Source organism: Jaculus jaculus, chromosome X, assembly GCF_020740685.1.
Source record: "Jaculus jaculus isolate mJacJac1 chromosome X, mJacJac1.mat.Y.cur, whole genome shotgun sequence".
NCBI lineage: Eukaryota > Metazoa > Chordata > Mammalia > Rodentia > Dipodidae > Jaculus > Jaculus jaculus.
The window spans coordinates 29,477,690-29,495,229 of NC_059125.1; the positions used below are offsets into that span (position 1 = coordinate 29,477,690).

Sequence of the window (17,540 nt, forward strand, 5' to 3'; positions counted from 1 at the left end):
CATAATGTTGGTAAGGGAATTTGGGATGTCTTTGAGGTTGAAGAAGCCTTTTTTGTCCACGGAGTGAGCAAGAATTGAGAAACTAGGGTGTTTAAATACTCATGGTCACACAGAGCTTTCACTGAATTAGTAGCCTTCTGGGATTTTGTCATATGAATTTTGACCAGTGAAAACCCACAGACCAGAGGATAAATTTAGAAAGATTTTATTAGATTATGCATATAATAATTATGCATATAATATATAGCACTTAAGAGAAGGAAGGAATGCAGAGCACTTGCCCACAAAAAGGAGGCAAGAAGGGGTTCCTGGAAAATGGGAACAGCTCACCCAGAGACTGATATTGGGGTCTTTTATGGACTGGATGAGGGCTTTCCCGTGTAGGTTTCTAGGTAGGGGATCGTTTTTTCTGGGAAAAGGTCATTATTCCCAGGGATTTTAATCGTCCAGGAAGAGGGTAACTCTCTCAGAAGGTGGTGAACTCCTTTAGGGAAGAGGAGATAAGGAAAAGCCAAGACCTTCTGGACTTCTCTGACCTCTATCAAAGTGGAAGGACTCTTTTACCAGAAAGGAGATAAGAATGACCCATATTCTCCTCCTATAGCCTCAGAGATATTCTTCACTTTTACTTTCAGGGGCCCTGCTACCACTAAAGTGCCTCAGTGCTTATTCTGGTTATTGCCCATTCTTTTTTTTTTTTTTTGACCCAAACACGTAACTTTATTTCATCAAGCATAAGCTAAGTCACTGGCCAGTCGGAGGTTTTTCTTTTGCCCTTTCCCAGAGCTCTGAAACCTGCTTCTACATGGTCCCAAGCCTCTAACATCTGATGCTGTACTTGGTGTTGATAGGCTTTGGGGACCCACATGGTTTTGATCTGGGTCCCAGGGCAAAATATCTCATCTGGCCAGAGAACACTATCCTAGGAGGCACCTTGATCTTCCAGGGGAACAATGGGTGAAGGCCTTGCCTGCTGTCACATAAGATAGGTGCAGACTTGCCATGGAGCTGTTCTTAACTGAGGTGAGTTATTCCACCTTCCCTGCACGATTGATTAGTGGATGAGAAATACCTGGTAAATCCATTACCTGAAGAGGCAGGGAAGGATACAGAACTTATACAGCAGACACCAGAGCACAGTGGCAGTAACAGGATACGGATACCTAGGCTGTCTTGTTCTGGGGTGGGCGTTAGGGGTCCCTGACTCCTGTGTTTACATCACAGGAACAGCTGGGAAACTATGCATAGGGGCAAGGCACGCCAGGCGCAGCTCTAACAACAAATGCAGAAGGTGGCAGGTCTTCACAAAGCACCTGGTTGCCCTTTCCTTGGGACTGTATGGGTGCTCGTTCAGCCACTTCACGGAAACCTCAGCAAACCTCCCTTAACGGGGGCACCGAGAGGATGAGGGCAGAACCCACGGCCGCCTCAGTGACCGGGGCGGCAGTGGCTGCGGCAGTAGCCCGGGCACGTCTGTGGGACCGCTGGTGCTGGGACAGCGACCGGCTGTTATTGCCCATTCTTGATGCAGGATTTTGGGAGCCAGGGAGGCCTAAAACCCCCAACATTTTGATCCTTAACCAGTTAAGCAAGGAATTGATGAAACCTGGGTAAGAAGCAGGAAGTTCCTGCTGGGTGTTGCTTACAGTCATGTTGGATGAGACTGAATCAGACCAGTTCTAGTCCTGCCTGGGCAGGCCGGGGGTGTCTTTTTGTTCTCTTTGGGCCTCTGTTCCTGTCTGATTGCTTATATAAAGCTATCTTACTCCTGTTTCTTCTTCATTCTTACCATTGAGAATCCCTCATTTTCTTCTGTAATAAAGTCTGTTTGTGTGCTACATTGCATTCTGCATTGCTCATCTGAATTCATTCCACTGAGATCACAAAGACCAGGGATTTGAGGGGAGTTCAGAGTGAGATCCCAATATCACTAGCATGCTTCGTGTGCTGGTTACTTCCATCAGTATCTAAAAGCTAACATGGCCTTCTTAAGAGAACACTTTTTTGTCAGTTGTTTTCATATATCTTTTTTTAAAAAATATTTTTTGTCATTTTTATTTCTTTATTTGAGAGTAACAGAGAGAGAGAGGGAGAGAAAGAGACAGATAGAGAGAGAATGGGCGCGCCAGGGCCTCCAGCCACTGCAAACGAACTCCAGAGCATGCGCCCCCTTGTGCATCTGGCTAACGTGGGTCCTGGGGAATCGAGCCTCGAACTGGGGTCCTTTAGGCTTCACAGGCAAGTGCTTAACCGCTAAGCCATCTCTCCAGCCCTCATATATCTTTTATTTTTTGAATTTAGGAGAAGGAAAAGTAGAGCTTCTAGGTTGTTTTTTCACTGTCTTGCAAATCTCCTGCTCCATTGAGGCTCACGAAATTGGTAAACTGTGATCATCTTTCATAGCCTGCCATTCACTAACCTTCCTATTTCTTGTATTGTTGTGTACTTAAATAGTTAAAGAAACAATGCATGGTAATACAAGTTCATGGTAATTGCATGTATGGGTGACTGTAGATAATAATGTACTCTATATTTAACCAAACTAGAAGAAAAATTTGAGTGTTTTTTTTTTTTTTCGGTCTTACTTCAGTTTGCAACATGGATGAAGACGACCTTGAACTTCTGATCCTCCTGTCTCCACTTACAGCGTGCTGAGATTACAGGTGTGTGTCATCACACCCAGTTTATGTGGTACTGGGGCTTTAATCAGGAACATTGTGCATGCTAGGCAAGTACTCTACCAGTTACATTCCTAGACTTTGAATGTTTTCATAATAATTAAATAATAAAGGTTTAAAGAGATGTTTCATCTAATTTAAATGTGATATGATGTATATATGTGCTGGACACAGGTACCAGTGGTATAGGCTGAAATATGAATCCCACCCCACTGGGTTGCAGGTTTGTCTGGTACTGAAGCTGGTCTAAGGATTCTATCACAAGCAAGGTAAGGATAGTTGTGCTGCCCTAAATTACAGGAAATGTGATGGAATCACTTGGCCACTGTTGTGGTATATCTATTTCCTCAGGACCATGGCAGAGATGGAAAGGAATTGCTGTGGTCACCTATAGAATACCTTGGCTTTACAGTTATGGCAATGAAATAAGTAATGCAATACAATACAGTCATAGCTAGGTCTATAGAGCTGGTAACATTCCCTCTTAGAAGTAGGAGAGTATCACCAGATGCCATCAGGGTCAAACCTATCACTCCTTTCTATCTCCTAGGTGTACATGGTTTTGGGAATTGCTGGAATATGTAGAAAGTTTGACTGAGGGTTGGATTCCAGTGATTCAGTTTTTGGGAGTCATCACTCATGCTGAGGTATGACTTTGTGATGGATAAAGTGATTTTGATTCACCCATGCAAATTATTTGGTTCAACAAGCTAGACTCAGATGGGGTAATTTCTTTGGTCTGTACTCATTGTTCTGTTTGAGGTGAATAGACATTTGTTCACATCTTCTCAGGAAAAGGAATGCAACATTGGCTAAGGCTGATGCCTAATTAGGTCATAGCTGATTCTCATAGCCATCTACAGTTTAGTGTGTGCCTTAGCCCACTCTAAGATTAACAGCAATGATGCACACCAAAACTCAAGACTGTCTTATTAGTGTGTAACTCTCCACTTAATACCAGGGCGAGTCTAGAAGTCTGCAAGCCATGGGACCTTTGGTTTCAGTCTGGTGTTGTGTAAACTAAGAACTGAGCTCCAAGACAAAGCCTTGCTCTCTAATGGGTAGAGCCTTGCTTCTAACCCTGATACTTGTATTTTTTTTAGGAGGAGTGATAGTCCTAGTCAGCTGTCTGTCTACTTACTGCATTTCCGGTGGATCAGTGAGTGAGTATTGACCTATGTTTTGCCTAACACTTGGTTTCATTGTGCTGGCCCTGATGCTGGATCTCAAGTATAAACCTGGCAATTAGAAAGCAATGGATCCTAACCAGTATACCTCTATGGAGTGTCAGCCTGGCAGTTACATACTTCCCTCTCCACACTGCTTGGGGTTGTTAGTAGGGGTGATATGCTAACTCTTTCTTTTGTGCTTTCTATAGGATGTTTTTCATTGTGTGTCTATGTATATGTATGTGGCTGTGAGTGGAAGCCAGAGGGCAATCTTGGAGTGTTGTTCCTCAGATGCCATCCATCTTTTTTTTCCTGTCTTTATTTTATTTACAACCTCCATACATACAGATTATATACCATGACCATAATCTTCTCCCACCACTCTCCCTCTTCCCCTACCAAATTTCTCCTCCCCCAAATCTGTTCTTTTCAACTAGTCTCTCTTCTGTTTTGATGTCATCATTTTCTCTTTTATTATGCAGGTCTTGTGTAGCCACTGTGAGGTCATGAATATCACAGTCACCTTGTGCCTGGAAGATAGAATTGTACAGTATTTCTCCCGTTCCTTTGACTCTTACATTCTTTCTGCCACCTCTTCCATAATGGTCCCTGAGCCTTGGAAGGTATCATAGAGATGTCTCCGTGATGAACACTCCACTGTCACTTCTCAACACTTTGGAGAGTCTCTCATTGGCCCGAAGCTTACCAATTAGGCTATACTAGCTAGCCCCAAAGCTCTGGGGATACACCTGCCTCTGCTTCCCAGTTCTGGGATTGCAAGTGCATGCTGGGATTATAAGTGTGCGCCATCACAACTGGCTTTTTACATGAGCTTGGGAGGCAAACATTTTCCCAACTGCACTATCTTCCCAGCCCCTACTATAATTTTTGTTATATTAAAAACAGGCATTATCGTCTCTCATTGGCTTCCTTTGCTCTCCTGAATGTAGTTAGGTATGTGACTAGTTGTTCAAACAAAGTAGAATGTTATTAATTTCTGTAAGTGCAAATTGATACAAAAACTTGTTCAAAGATAAAAGTTGTCAAATGGAACTTTTAAAACTATATTTCAATCAAAAGAGATATTTCAAAACTAAGAATACAAAATATTATAATATTAGTATAGAAATCCAATTAAAGAAAGCCTGGAGATAAACCGGAGGATGTTGTCCAGCCATGTGGTAGTGTGAATATAAAATGCCCCTGTACTTGAATATTTAATCCCCATTTGGTGGCCCTGTTAGGGAAGGTTGTGGCTTCAATCTTTACCAGGTTTCAATATTAACCTGGCAGCAGAACTTGGCAGCAATGCTCACATGGTGCTAGTTTTAAAAGAATGAAAGATGGGCTGGAGAGATGGCTTAGCCATTAAGCACTTGCCTGTGAAGCCTAAGGACCCGGGTTCAAGGCTCAGTTCCCCAGGACCCACGTTAGCCAGATGCAGTGGCTGGAGGCCCTGGCATGCCCATTCTCTCTCTCTTTCTCTCTATCAGCCTCGTTCTCTGTCGCTCTCAAATAAATAAATAAAACAAACAAAAAAAATAAAATGGAAGAAAGATACAATATTGACAGGGTCATAGAGTATTGCACCCTAACTCTACTACTGAGGTTGACCAATGTGAGGCAGGGTGGGAATCCCTGAAAAGGGGCCCTGCATTATGTTGTGAAGGTGAATTATACATTGCAAAGGAAACCTCAAGATGTTAGAAATGAGACATCTGCCAAGAAAAGCTTCAGGCTTGGCTTGGATCTGGAACATGAGAGAGGCTACAGGCGGCATACTTGGAGGGGCGGAGTTACCCAAGCCTTTTGGAATCCACATACTTTCATCATGAGTCCCAGATACTAGATGTGATCTGCAGGATTTTGGTATTTGCCCTGCTGAGTTTTGGTCTCACTTTGGTCCAATCTTTCCTTACTTATATTTTTATTATACAGGATTCAGTTACAACTTGACTTTTGAACAGTGTTTGGAGAGATAAAGACTATTGGACTTTTAAAGTTGGTTTGAACAAATAATGTATCATGAATTGGCTATTGTCTATAGGAGTTAGGAGCAGAATGTGGTGGTCTGAATATAAAATGTCCCTCAAAATCATGAGTTTTCTGGGGAAGGTTGTAGAATCTTTAAGAGGTGGAGCCTTGCTGGAGGAAATATATTACTAGAGGCAGGTCTTCAGGTGTTAACAGCCTAGCCCTGCTTATTATTTTTGCTCTCTTTTTCTCTTTTCTTAATCCCTGCTGATATGAGGATGTTATGCTGGCTTCCTGCTCCAGCCATAAGCTGCTTCTGATTGGATATTTTGTCCCAGCAATGAGAAAGTAACTTATACATCCTACCATCTTACATTGTCCCCCAACTCATACATTTTCATTTTCCTATGTGGTATTTATTTATTCTACAATATAAAATAATTGGTGATTTGATAATAGTTTTTTACATTAATTATTTAGGGGATCTTACTTTTTTAATGTGTATTTTTAGGTTTCTTTTCATAATTTATTTCTGATTTACTGTATTATTGTCAGAGAATATAGTTTATGTGTTTTTCTTTTTTTTCTGGTTTTTCGAGGTAGGGTCTCACTTTGGTCCAGGTTGGCCTGGAATTAACTATGGAATCTCAGGGTGGTTCGAACTCATGGTGATCCTCCTACCTCTGCTCCCAGGTGCTGAGATTAAAGGTGTGCACCCCCATGCCTGGCAGTCTGTATATTTTTGTTGTTTTGAAATTGGTTGAGCTAAGGTTTCTTTTAAAAAATTGGTTTCTAACTAATACTTTGAAAAAAGTCTCCATTTCATATTTTATATGTTTTTATATGTTCATGAGACCTTATATGTTAATCATGGTGTTTAAATCCATATGCATTCTGAAGTTTTAGTGTACTTGTATTAATTCCTTTGACCTGTGTTACAATATTTCATGTTACATATAATCTTTATTTCTCCTTGTATAAATTTTTTACTCTATTTTGATGCCACATTATTTGCTTCATATTTAAAATGTTTTTATATCCAGGTAAAGCTCATATTTGATCTCTATTATAGAGATACTATTATCAAATTATATATGATACTGTTTTATCTCTGGTAATACTTTTATTTTCTGGTAACACTTTTGGATTAACATTACATTTAGATTAATATTTTATCTGACAATACTATAGTTACTCTAACTTTCTTTTACAGCTTTTCTATACTAATACTTTACTATTTCTGTATCATTAGTTTTTCAATATTATTTCTTCTGATTGAAATATTATTTTGAAAATTCCACCCAAAGACTCTTTGTCTTTTAACTGGGTGATAGGTTGATTTTTCCCTTATAGGAATTGCTAGTAGGTTTTGTGTTTAATGATTCTATTTTGTACTTTCTGTTTATCTCCATTATCACCTTTTTTCTAAACTGAATACATTTAAAATTATTTCATTTTTCTTCTAATTTGAATGTTATAGGTTTTGTTTGCTTTAATAGTGTCACTAGTAATTACAGTGTACTTAATTTATGAAGTTTAAAGAACAAAGCAAGGGTCTTATAACATTTTTGATTTTGCTATATACTTCTCCAGTTAGAAATAATTATTTTTACATTATTTATATTTTAATTTAAAACATTATAATAATTATTTTAGGAAGGTAATGTGATTTATGATTGTCTGTGGACCCACCTTTTTCTTGACTCTGTATTTATCTTATTGCAATTCTTCCTTCTTGAATAGTATTTTTCTTAACTATTCGTTTTTAAAACTTCTTTTATTGACAACTTCCATAATTATATAAAATAACCCATGGTAATTCCCTCCCTAACCCCACTTTCCCCTTTGAAACTCCATTCTCCATTATCTGTTTTCCCCTCTCAATCAGTCTCTCTTATTTTTATGTCATCATCTTTTCTTCCTATTATGATGGTCTTGTGTAGGTAGTGTCAGGCACTGTGAAGTCATGGATATCCAGGCCATTTTGTGTCTGGAGGAGCACGTTGTATGGAGTCCTACCCTTCCTTTCGCTCTTACATTCCTTCTGCCTCCTCTTCCACAATGGACCCTGAGCCTTGAAAGATGTGATGGAATATCTATCTATCTATCTATCTATCTATCTATCTATCTATCTATCAATCATCTATCTATCTATCTATCTATCTATCTATCTATCTATCTATCTTCTATCCTTAATTAACTAATTAATCTGAGAAAGACACAGAGAGAAAGGTAGATAGGGAGAAGAGAGAATGGGTATGCCAGGGCCTCCAGCCACTGCAAATGAACTCCAGGTGCATGTGCCACCTTGTGCATCTGGCTTATGTGAGTATTGGGGAATTGAACCTGAGTTCTTAGGCTTTACAGACATGCACCTTAACTGCTAAGCAATCTCTCCAGCCCAAATAATTATAGTTATGTTTTTTCATGAGAGAGAGTGAGAGATAGAGCGAGAGAATTGGTATGCCAGGGCCTCCATCCACTGCATTCGAGCTCCAGATGCATGTGCCACCTTGTGCACATGTGCAATTTTGCATGCTTGCATCACCTTGTACCTTAACCACTAAACCAATTCCCATGAATAGTGACAATTTTATATACCTTGCTTGCACTCAGTGGTATCTGTTTTTTGGTAATCCTGGAAAAAAAAATTAAGCCTTTGTATCTGTGTTTTTCACTAATTCTGAAAAATTTCTCAACTATTAAATTTTCAAAAGCTTTTCTACTTTCTTCATTTTTATTGATTATTTGTTAAACTTTCCCACTCAAACTCTTATGTCTTTTACATGGTTTTATTAATTTTTATCTATATTGGACAATTCATTTTGATCTATATTTCATTTTATTAGGCTTTTTAAAATTATTTTTTAAAATTTTTTGTTTATTTTTATTTATTTATTTGAGAGCCACAGACAGAAAGAAGGAGGGAGGGAGAGAGAGAGAGAGAGAGAGAGAGAGAGGGAGAGGGAGGGAGAGAGAAAGGGCACGCCAGGGCTTTCAGCCACTGCAAACAAACTCCAGATGCATGTGCCCCCTTGTGCATCTGGCAAACGTGGGTCCTGGGGAATTGAGCCTCAAAGCGGGGTCCTTAGGTTTCAAAGGCAAGCACTTAACCGCTAGGCCATCTCCCCAGCCCTTATTAGGCTTTTTTTTTTTTTTTTTTTTGGTTTTTTGAAGTAGAGTCTCACTCTGGTCCAGGTTGACCTGGAATTAACTATATAGTCTCAGGATGGCCTTGAACTCATGGCGATCCTCCATCTCTGCCTCCCAGTGCTGGTATTAAAGGCATGTGCCACCACCTCTGGCTAAGGCTTTCTTTTATTATGGTTTGTCTGATAAATTTTTTCATTGAATTTTAAACTTGGTTTATAATTATTTCTGTAAATTTTTGGATATGTTTTCAGATTTCCTTGATGATTTTTTATGGCTTCTAGTAGAGAATTTTTCAAGCCTATTATATCATTAAACATAAAAATAACAGTAGTTTTAGGTGTGCATTTTATAATAGCTATATTATAAGTCTTTGATTCTCAGTTTCTACAACATTTCATTTCTTTTTATTTTCACTTGTAGTGCTTTATTTCCTCAGAGCTTTGTTATTTTTGTTTTCGTAATGGCCATTATTCTTGAAAATGGCATGGGGTTCCTCTGAAACTTAAGAATGGTGTGTCTTCCTCTACAGAGAATTTTAATTTTACATGTACTATGGGTGTCACTAATGTCATTTGCCAAATTGGGTTGTCTATAGAATCACCCAATGAAGGGTTAAAAATCCTTATGCCTAAGATAAACTCAATACTTAAGTCAGGTGAGTAATTTCAGTGATGACTAGACACTGACAACTGTTTGTTTACACAATAATATTATTGCTTAGCTTGTTGTTTTTTTTTGGGGGGGGAGGATAACCTAGATGATTTGACTTTGGTCTGGTAATTATCTGAAGGCTGGATTATAGTTACAAAATTTCTGTTTTTCCAGAACCTACCAGTTGCTCAGTTTTGAGGCAACTTTGCCTTCTGTTATCTTGGATAGCATAGATCCTATATTTTTTTCTCTTGACATCTTAGCTCCTGAATCCCCACATCCCTTTTTAAGGTGAAGAGGATTTCCTAGTTTGTTATCCAATTTGTGTGGGATCTTGGATCTGTCTTATGTGCCCCTTAAATAATGATTCTGATAAAACAAAACTTCACGGTTCCTGGGAAGGGCAAATGTAGCATCTGTACTCTACTTGCCTCTTTGGGTTCCTAACTTTTTAAGATTTTTGGCTAATTAGGTAATTACTTATTACTTGTCATCTTTTCATTCTAAAATTTCTTGAAGAATTTGAACTTTAAAAAAAAAAGTTTTGGTTTTTTATTTACTTATTTTTAAAAAGATTTTATTTGTACTTATTTATTAGAGACAGAGAGAAGGAGAGAGTGCGAATGGGCATGCCAGGGCCTCTAGCCACTGCAAACGAACTCTAGATGCGTGCGCCACTGAGTGCATCTGGCTTACGTGGGACCTGGAGAATTGAACCGGGGTCCTTAGACTTTGCAGGCATGCGCCTTGGCCGCTAAGCCATCTCTCCAGCCCTTGATTTTTTTTTTTTTTTTTTGAGGTAGGGCGCACTCTAGCCCAGGCTGTGATTTTTTAAAAAAAATATTTATTTATTTATTTGAGAGAGGAAGATGGAAGGAGGGGGGGGAATAAGAGAAAACATAGGTATGTCAGGGCCTCCTGTCTCTGCATATGAACTCCAAAGGCATGTGACACTTTGTGCATCTGACTTTATATGGGTTTAGGCTTTGCTAGCAAGCAATTTTAACCATGGAACCATTTCTCTAGCCCTTAAATTTGTTTTAAGCCAGAGGTTAGTCCAGATGGCCAGATATACAGACTGTAGTCTTGTTTTGGGCTTTATATCCAATCCCCACTACTAGAGACAAGTCCTGCTGCTTATAATTCATTAGCATATTGAGGAGTCTACAGTATAAATTCCTTTGGTTTTTAGCTTTGTTCTCTTCAGTTTCTCATATTGCTAAGTATATTTATCACCTATTAATCTGCTTTATATTATCCAGTATTTTATATATTTATTATTCTCTTTGTCTTTAGAAGGTTATATTAAAACTACACACAAACACAGACACACATACAAATATTTCTTTTGGTGAGCTTTCTTGAGGGAGCATAAGAGCAGGGTTAATTCATGTGTTCAGTCTTTCAACTTTACCTGAAGTCTATTTACTTTTATGCATATTTCAGTTTGGCTTCCGTCATTATACCTTCTTCTAACTCAGCTGTAAATAGTTTCTTTGTTTTTTGTTTTTAAGGAGCCATTTAATTATGTTGCTCCCCAATAATTCCTGTCAGGATCTTGGGATGCATTAGGATCCATCAACACATTATTCCCATATGAACTTCATTTACTTGATTACATATTATATTTAGTATCAATAACAGAAATTATGATATTTTATTATTAAGGAGGGACATGGCTTTCTTTTCTATTTTTTGTGTGTATGTATATGCACATATATATGGGAGTGAGCATGCCATAGCATGTGAGTGAAGGTCAGAGGATGAAACCTTAAGGTTCTTGCCTTCTACCTTCTTCAAGACAGGATATATATGTGTGTGTGTATATATATATATATATATTGTGTATATATATATATTTATATATATATATTTATATTTATATATATGAAATTTGAGAGAGGGTCTCATGCTGTGGACCATGTTGTCTTGAACTCACTACGTAGACCAGGCTGGCTTTGAGCTCATGATAATCCACTTTCTTCACACTTCCTAATGCTGGGATTATAGGCATGAGCCATCTTGCCCAGCTCTTTTTAATTTTTTGAAAAATTCTTATTGTGAGCCTGGAGATATGGCTTAGCAGTTAAGGTGCTTGCCTGCAAAGCCAAATGACCCAGGTTTGATTTCCTAGAACCCATGAAAGCCAGATGCACAAGGTGGTGCATGCATCTGGTATTCTTTGCACTGGCTGGAAGCCCTGGTTTGCCCATTCTTTTTCTCTCTCTCTGCCTCTTTCTCTCTGTCTCTCCAATAAATAAATAAATAAAATATTTCAAAATTATTGTGTGTGTTTGCGTGCACACATGCTCATGCATGTGTGCACATGCTCATGTGTTCATGTGTAGAGGTCAGAGGACAACTTTTGGTTCAGTCCTCCACTTCTCACCTCATGTGAAGCAGACTTTTCTTCCTGTGTGGTTCTGTATGGATCTCATCTGCTGTTATTCTTTGCTTAGCTCACTCCAAGCTTCCTGGAAATTATGTCTCTGCCTCCCATCTCATTGTTAGCATATCGGGATTATATAATCTGGCTTTTATTTATGATCTGTGAATAAAATTGTGTATTTAGCTTGAGCGAGTATCTACTGAACCATCTTCCTAGCACTTCTTACTGTTGTTTTGCCACTAAGTATACCAGACTAGATGGCCTGTGAGCTTTCATATTATTCTGGCTCTGTCCCCCATGACTGTAGGTGCATTGGAATCACAGGCACATGCACCACTGTTGTGGTTACCTTCTTGTTGCTGGGACAAATCACCCAATCAAAACAGGGAAGGGTTTATTTTCTCTTACAGTCTCCAAGGGAAGCTTCATGATCATAAAAAGATGATGGCAGAGTAGAAGTGGACATTACTCCTTGCTACAGCAGGTAGAAGTTAGCTTTAAGAAAGTGAGTTGATCTCTGGCAAAGGGAAGGTGAATATAGCACTCCAAAGCACCACACTTCCTCCAACAAGGCTCCACCTCTCAAATTGCCATCAGCTTGGGACCAAACATTCAAAACACATGTGTTTATGGGGACATGTGATTTAAATCACCACAACTGCTTTGTGTCTGGCTTTTTATGTGCGTGCTAGGGATGATAGAACTGGGGTCAGCATGTATGTAGCCAAGAGTTTTTAACTACTGAGTCATGACTCTTGAACCCTTTTTTCTTTTTTTTATTAGATATGGACATATTTTGTATGTAAACATCATATTTTGGTACTATCCTTTCCCTCCTCCCTGTCCCTTTTCTGAAGAGGCCTTCCTTGTTGGGAATGCAAGTCAACCCCATGGGGATTGTGGGTCATGTATTATGGGGGCAGCAGTCAGTTATGGGGGAGAGGCAATGTCTCCTTTTTGCTTTTTATATTCTTTTAAGAAAAAATTTTGGACTGGAGAGATGGCTTAGCAGTTAAGGCACTTGCTTACAAAGCCTAAGGACCACATTCGATTCCACAGGGCCCTTGCCTTGTAAGCCAGATGTGCAGGGTGGCACATGCATCTGGAGTTTTCTTGCAGTGGCTGGAGACCCTGGAACACCTATTCTCTCTCTCTCTATCTCTTTCCCTCTCTCTCCAATAAATAAATATTTTTAAAAATAATATTTTAATAAAAATAAATATTTTAATTTACTTGCAAGCAGGGAGAGAGAGAGAGAGAAGAGAGAGAAGAGAGAAAGAGAGAGAGAATATGGGTTTGCTAGGGCTTCTAGCCACTGCAAGCAAACTCCAGATACATGCACCACTTTGTACATCTGGCTTTACGTGGGTATTTGGAGATGGAACTCAGGTTGTTAGGTTCTGCAGGCAAATGCCTTAACTGATGAGTCATCTCTGCAGCCCCCCCTTTACTATTTGATATCTAATTCTTGTTCTAGGAAATAACATATTGTAATGTTTGCCAGTTATTTCTAATCTAACATCTCTTCTTTTAAAAATTCTTTAGTCTTCCTTATTTCTTACCTTTCATTTAAAATTATGTTTGTTTGTTTGTTTGTTTAATTGTAAAAGGTAATACATGTAGTCACTATGCTCTTGGAAAACAAACAAAAGCCAGGTGGTCAAGTGGTACAGTCTTTTCATTATGTGAGATGAATGAGTTCTGCAAATCTAATGTATAGCAATGTGACTACAGTCAGCACTATGGTGCTTGAAATTTGCTAGGATAATCTCAAGTGTTCTCATCAGAAAAAATAAATTATTTCTATAGAAACAATTGAAAAATAATTATTTTTATTTATCTAGGGGAGGGAGAGAGGGAGGGAGGGGGGAGAGAGAGAGAGAGAGAGAGAATGGACATACCAGGGTCTCCTGCCACTGCAAGTGAACTTCAGACACATGCTCCACAATGTGCATCTGGCTTACATGGGTTCTGGGGAGTCAAACCTGAACCCTTAGGCTTCCCAGGCAAGTCCCCTGACTTCTAAGCTATTTCTCCAGCCCTAGAAACAAAACTTTTAGGATAGAGGAAAGAAAGATGTTAATAATTTGCATGATTGTGATAATTGTTTTAGTACATATAAAAATCAAGTTGTAGCCATTAAATTAATAAATTTTTATTTGGAAATTTTATTTCAGAAAGGAGGAGAAATGAAATAAAAGTTACAACACCTCTGTCCCGAGTTAAAATTAGAGTTTTAATATTTTGTGTGTGTGCATGTATATATGTGTACATGTTGAGGCCAGTGGACAACCTTGCATGTTGTTTCTCAGGAATGACATACACTTGTTTTGAGACAAATTCTCTTGTTGGCCTGATACTCATAAATTAGGCTAGATTTGCTTCATATATCTGCCTTCTCAGTGCTGGGAATACAAGTGTATGCCACCATGCCTTTTTTTATGTGGGTTCTGGGGATCCACCTCAGGTCCTCCTGCTTGTAAGACAAGCTGACTAAACTATCTCCCTACCCCTAGAGTTTTACCATTTTAAGTCCTTTAAACATATGTGTATGTTATATCTATACAGGATGGAAAGTATTGAAAAAATCAAGATCATGCTACATGGAGATTTATTGATTTATTTTTCTGAGGTAGAGTCTCACTCTAGCCCAGGCTGACCTGGAATTCACTATGGAGTCTCAGAGTGGCCTTGAACTCACGGCAATCCTCCTACCTCAGTCTCCTGAGTGCCGGGATTAAAGGTGTGCGCCACCACGCCTGGCTTACATGGAGATTTAAACTTACACACTAATATTACCTAATCAAATAATCTTTGACAGTTTTATTTTAAGGAATTTTACAAGCTCTATTTTTGGTTTGTCTTTTACTATGAAATATTCAAATTGGTAACTGAGTTTGGTAATATAATCCATGTTTATAGACAATTATACATGTAGATATTAAATCCACAACTATGGTTTTATTAGCCTACTTATCCAATTTAGCAATTTCAACCTATAGTATACATAGCATATGACATTCATAAGTTGAGCACATTGTATGGATCACTATACAAACTATAGATATATCTGATTACATTCATTTTTTTCTTGAAACATTTTGAAATACAAGTTAACAAATACAAGTTATAATAGGACAAATATTCCAATTTATGCTCTAACAAATAGCTAGAATTTACCTATCCTTTTTTTTGTTGAATTTTCTCTTTTCTTTTTCTTTTTTGGAGCAGGGTGTAATTCTAGCACACCTGGAATTCATTCTGTAGCCCCATGCTGGTCTCGAACTCACGGTGACCCTTGTACCTCAGCCTCCTGAGTGCTGGAGTTAAATGCATGTACTACCACACCCAGCCTACCTTTCCTTAAAATATGATTTATTTACATGTTCCAAGATGGTCCTCCTAACATCTGAATTCTAGCCAACAAGAAGGGTATAAAATGGCAGAGAGTCATACCCTTGCCATTAAATATATTAAATACTAATGAAATATAGAATATCCTGCAATCTCAGCACTTGGGAAGTAGAAACAGTATGATCATGAATTTGAAGCAAGCCTAGGCTACATGGTGAACTCCAGGCCAGCCTGGGCTGCATGAAAAAAAAAGAAGTATCTCAATAGACCAAATAGCAACAACAATGACGAAAACATATAAACAATTTTGTCACTACTTTTTAAAATGTTCTTTTAACCCTTTCCAGATCCATCGATTTTCCTGCAAATTTCATTTTTCTTTACTGCTGAGTAGAACTCCATTGTATAAATGTGCCATATCATAAATGGTCTTTTAAATTAATTGAACTGGAAATCATTATATTAAGCAAAATAAGCCAGTTTCAGAAAGACATATTATCCCACATATTTTCCCTCCTATACAGAACCTATATTTACATTTATTTATTTATTTATTTATTTATTTATTTATTTATTTATTTATTTAAGAGAGAGAGAGAGAGAGAGAGAGAGAGAGAGAGAGAGAGAGAGAGAAAGAGAAAGAGAAAGAAAGAAAGAGAGAAAGAGAGAATTGGTGCTCCAGGGCCTTAGCCACTGAAATTGAACTCCATGTTCAATTTCATGGGCATGTTTGACCTCGTGCTTGCCTCAACCTTTGTGCATCTGGCTTAGGTAGGATCTGGAGAGTCAAACATGGGTCCTTAGGCTTCGCAGGCAAGCACTTCAATGGCTAAGCCATCTCTCCAGCCCCCTAGATTTAAATTTGCACTTATCTATGTTGTGTGTAATTTGAAACTAGAAAGGTGACTATTAGTGCTGAAGAAGAGATCTTAAGGGGAGGAATGGAACAAGGGAGTGATGGAATTATATATTCCCTAAAAGCAGAACAGTAGATATTTGAGGGTAGAAAGGGGGATAGAAGGAAGAAACAGAGGAGGGAAATGGGGAAGCAGGATGAATAATAATAAAGTATGATGAGAGCAGTCTCCTCCGCAGATGGCCCGCGTGCTGGCGGCGGCGGCCGCTGCAGGCGCCACAGGACTTTTATCCAGAGTCCAAACTCCATTTCTAGCAGGGAAAAACTTTTCTACGTCACAGTCCCTGAATCAAGTAGCAGATAATGTGTGGAACCTGGGTCGGCTGAATCATGTGGCCAATGCAGTGCCAGATTTGGAAAAGGCCTCTGCATTTTATAAGAATATTCTGGGAGCCCAGGTGGATAATATACATGAAGCTGTGATGGATTTGAAGAACAAGAAGATCTGTAGTCTGACTGAAGAAGCCAAAATAGGAGCACATGAAAAACCGGTGAGTTTTCTGCATCCTAAGGACTGTGGTGGAGTCCTTGTAGAACTGGAGCAAGCTTGATTTATATTTGTAAGAAACATAATTAATTGACACAAAAACCTTTATCAAACACTATGAAATGTATTATGTTACTGCTCTAGTACTTCAAATTTCAAAGTTAATTACAGATAGTTAAAAATATGTGTGTGTGTATATATACATACATAAATACATATATATCTATATTGTTTTTGAATTTGGAGGAAACTTAAGTCACTAAATGCTTGACATTAAGATCATGTTCTTAGAAATAAATTATTACTCTTCTAACATGTGGTAACTGAATACAGTGTGTGAACTGTGTAAAATGGTGTGGGTATGGATTGGGAGATGAGTTCAATACACAATGGAGTTATGTCATATGTCATACACATGACAGTTATGTGACTCCATTTAGTGGACAAATTGATAAAAGGATTCAGTCACAAGACAACAGTAAATTAGATACACCATATGACATAGCTGCAAAATAAAGAACTGAAAATTGACACAACTCAAAGAGATAATTGTAAGCAAGTGTGTAGAACTGAACTGTTCCAGCAGCTGGTACTGATCATGCTTTGAAGAACATCTCAAACAACACATGCCTACAGAGCAAGTTAAAACAGAAACAGTATATTCTATAGATACAACTGAGTCAAATCAAATCAGTAGTAGGTAACAAGAAATCTCCAAAAATAAACTACCAAAGAGGAAGTAAATATCAGGGAGTGGAAAACATGTATT

The 17,540-nt window shown here is 38.4% G+C and overlaps 1 protein-coding gene across 1 annotated transcript; it reads left to right on the forward strand.

Annotated features, from left to right (window-relative positions):
* Positions 1-16,463: 16,463 nt before the first annotated feature.
* On the forward strand, positions 16,464-16,926 carry LOC101597953 (methylmalonyl-CoA epimerase, mitochondrial-like). The gene has a single exon (XM_045141063.1). It carries the CDS (start codon positions 16,464-16,466, stop codon positions 16,833-16,835), a length of 372 nt encoding a protein of 123 aa, XP_044996998.1. The 3' UTR covers positions 16,836-16,926.
* Positions 16,927-17,540: the final 614 nt, after the last annotated feature.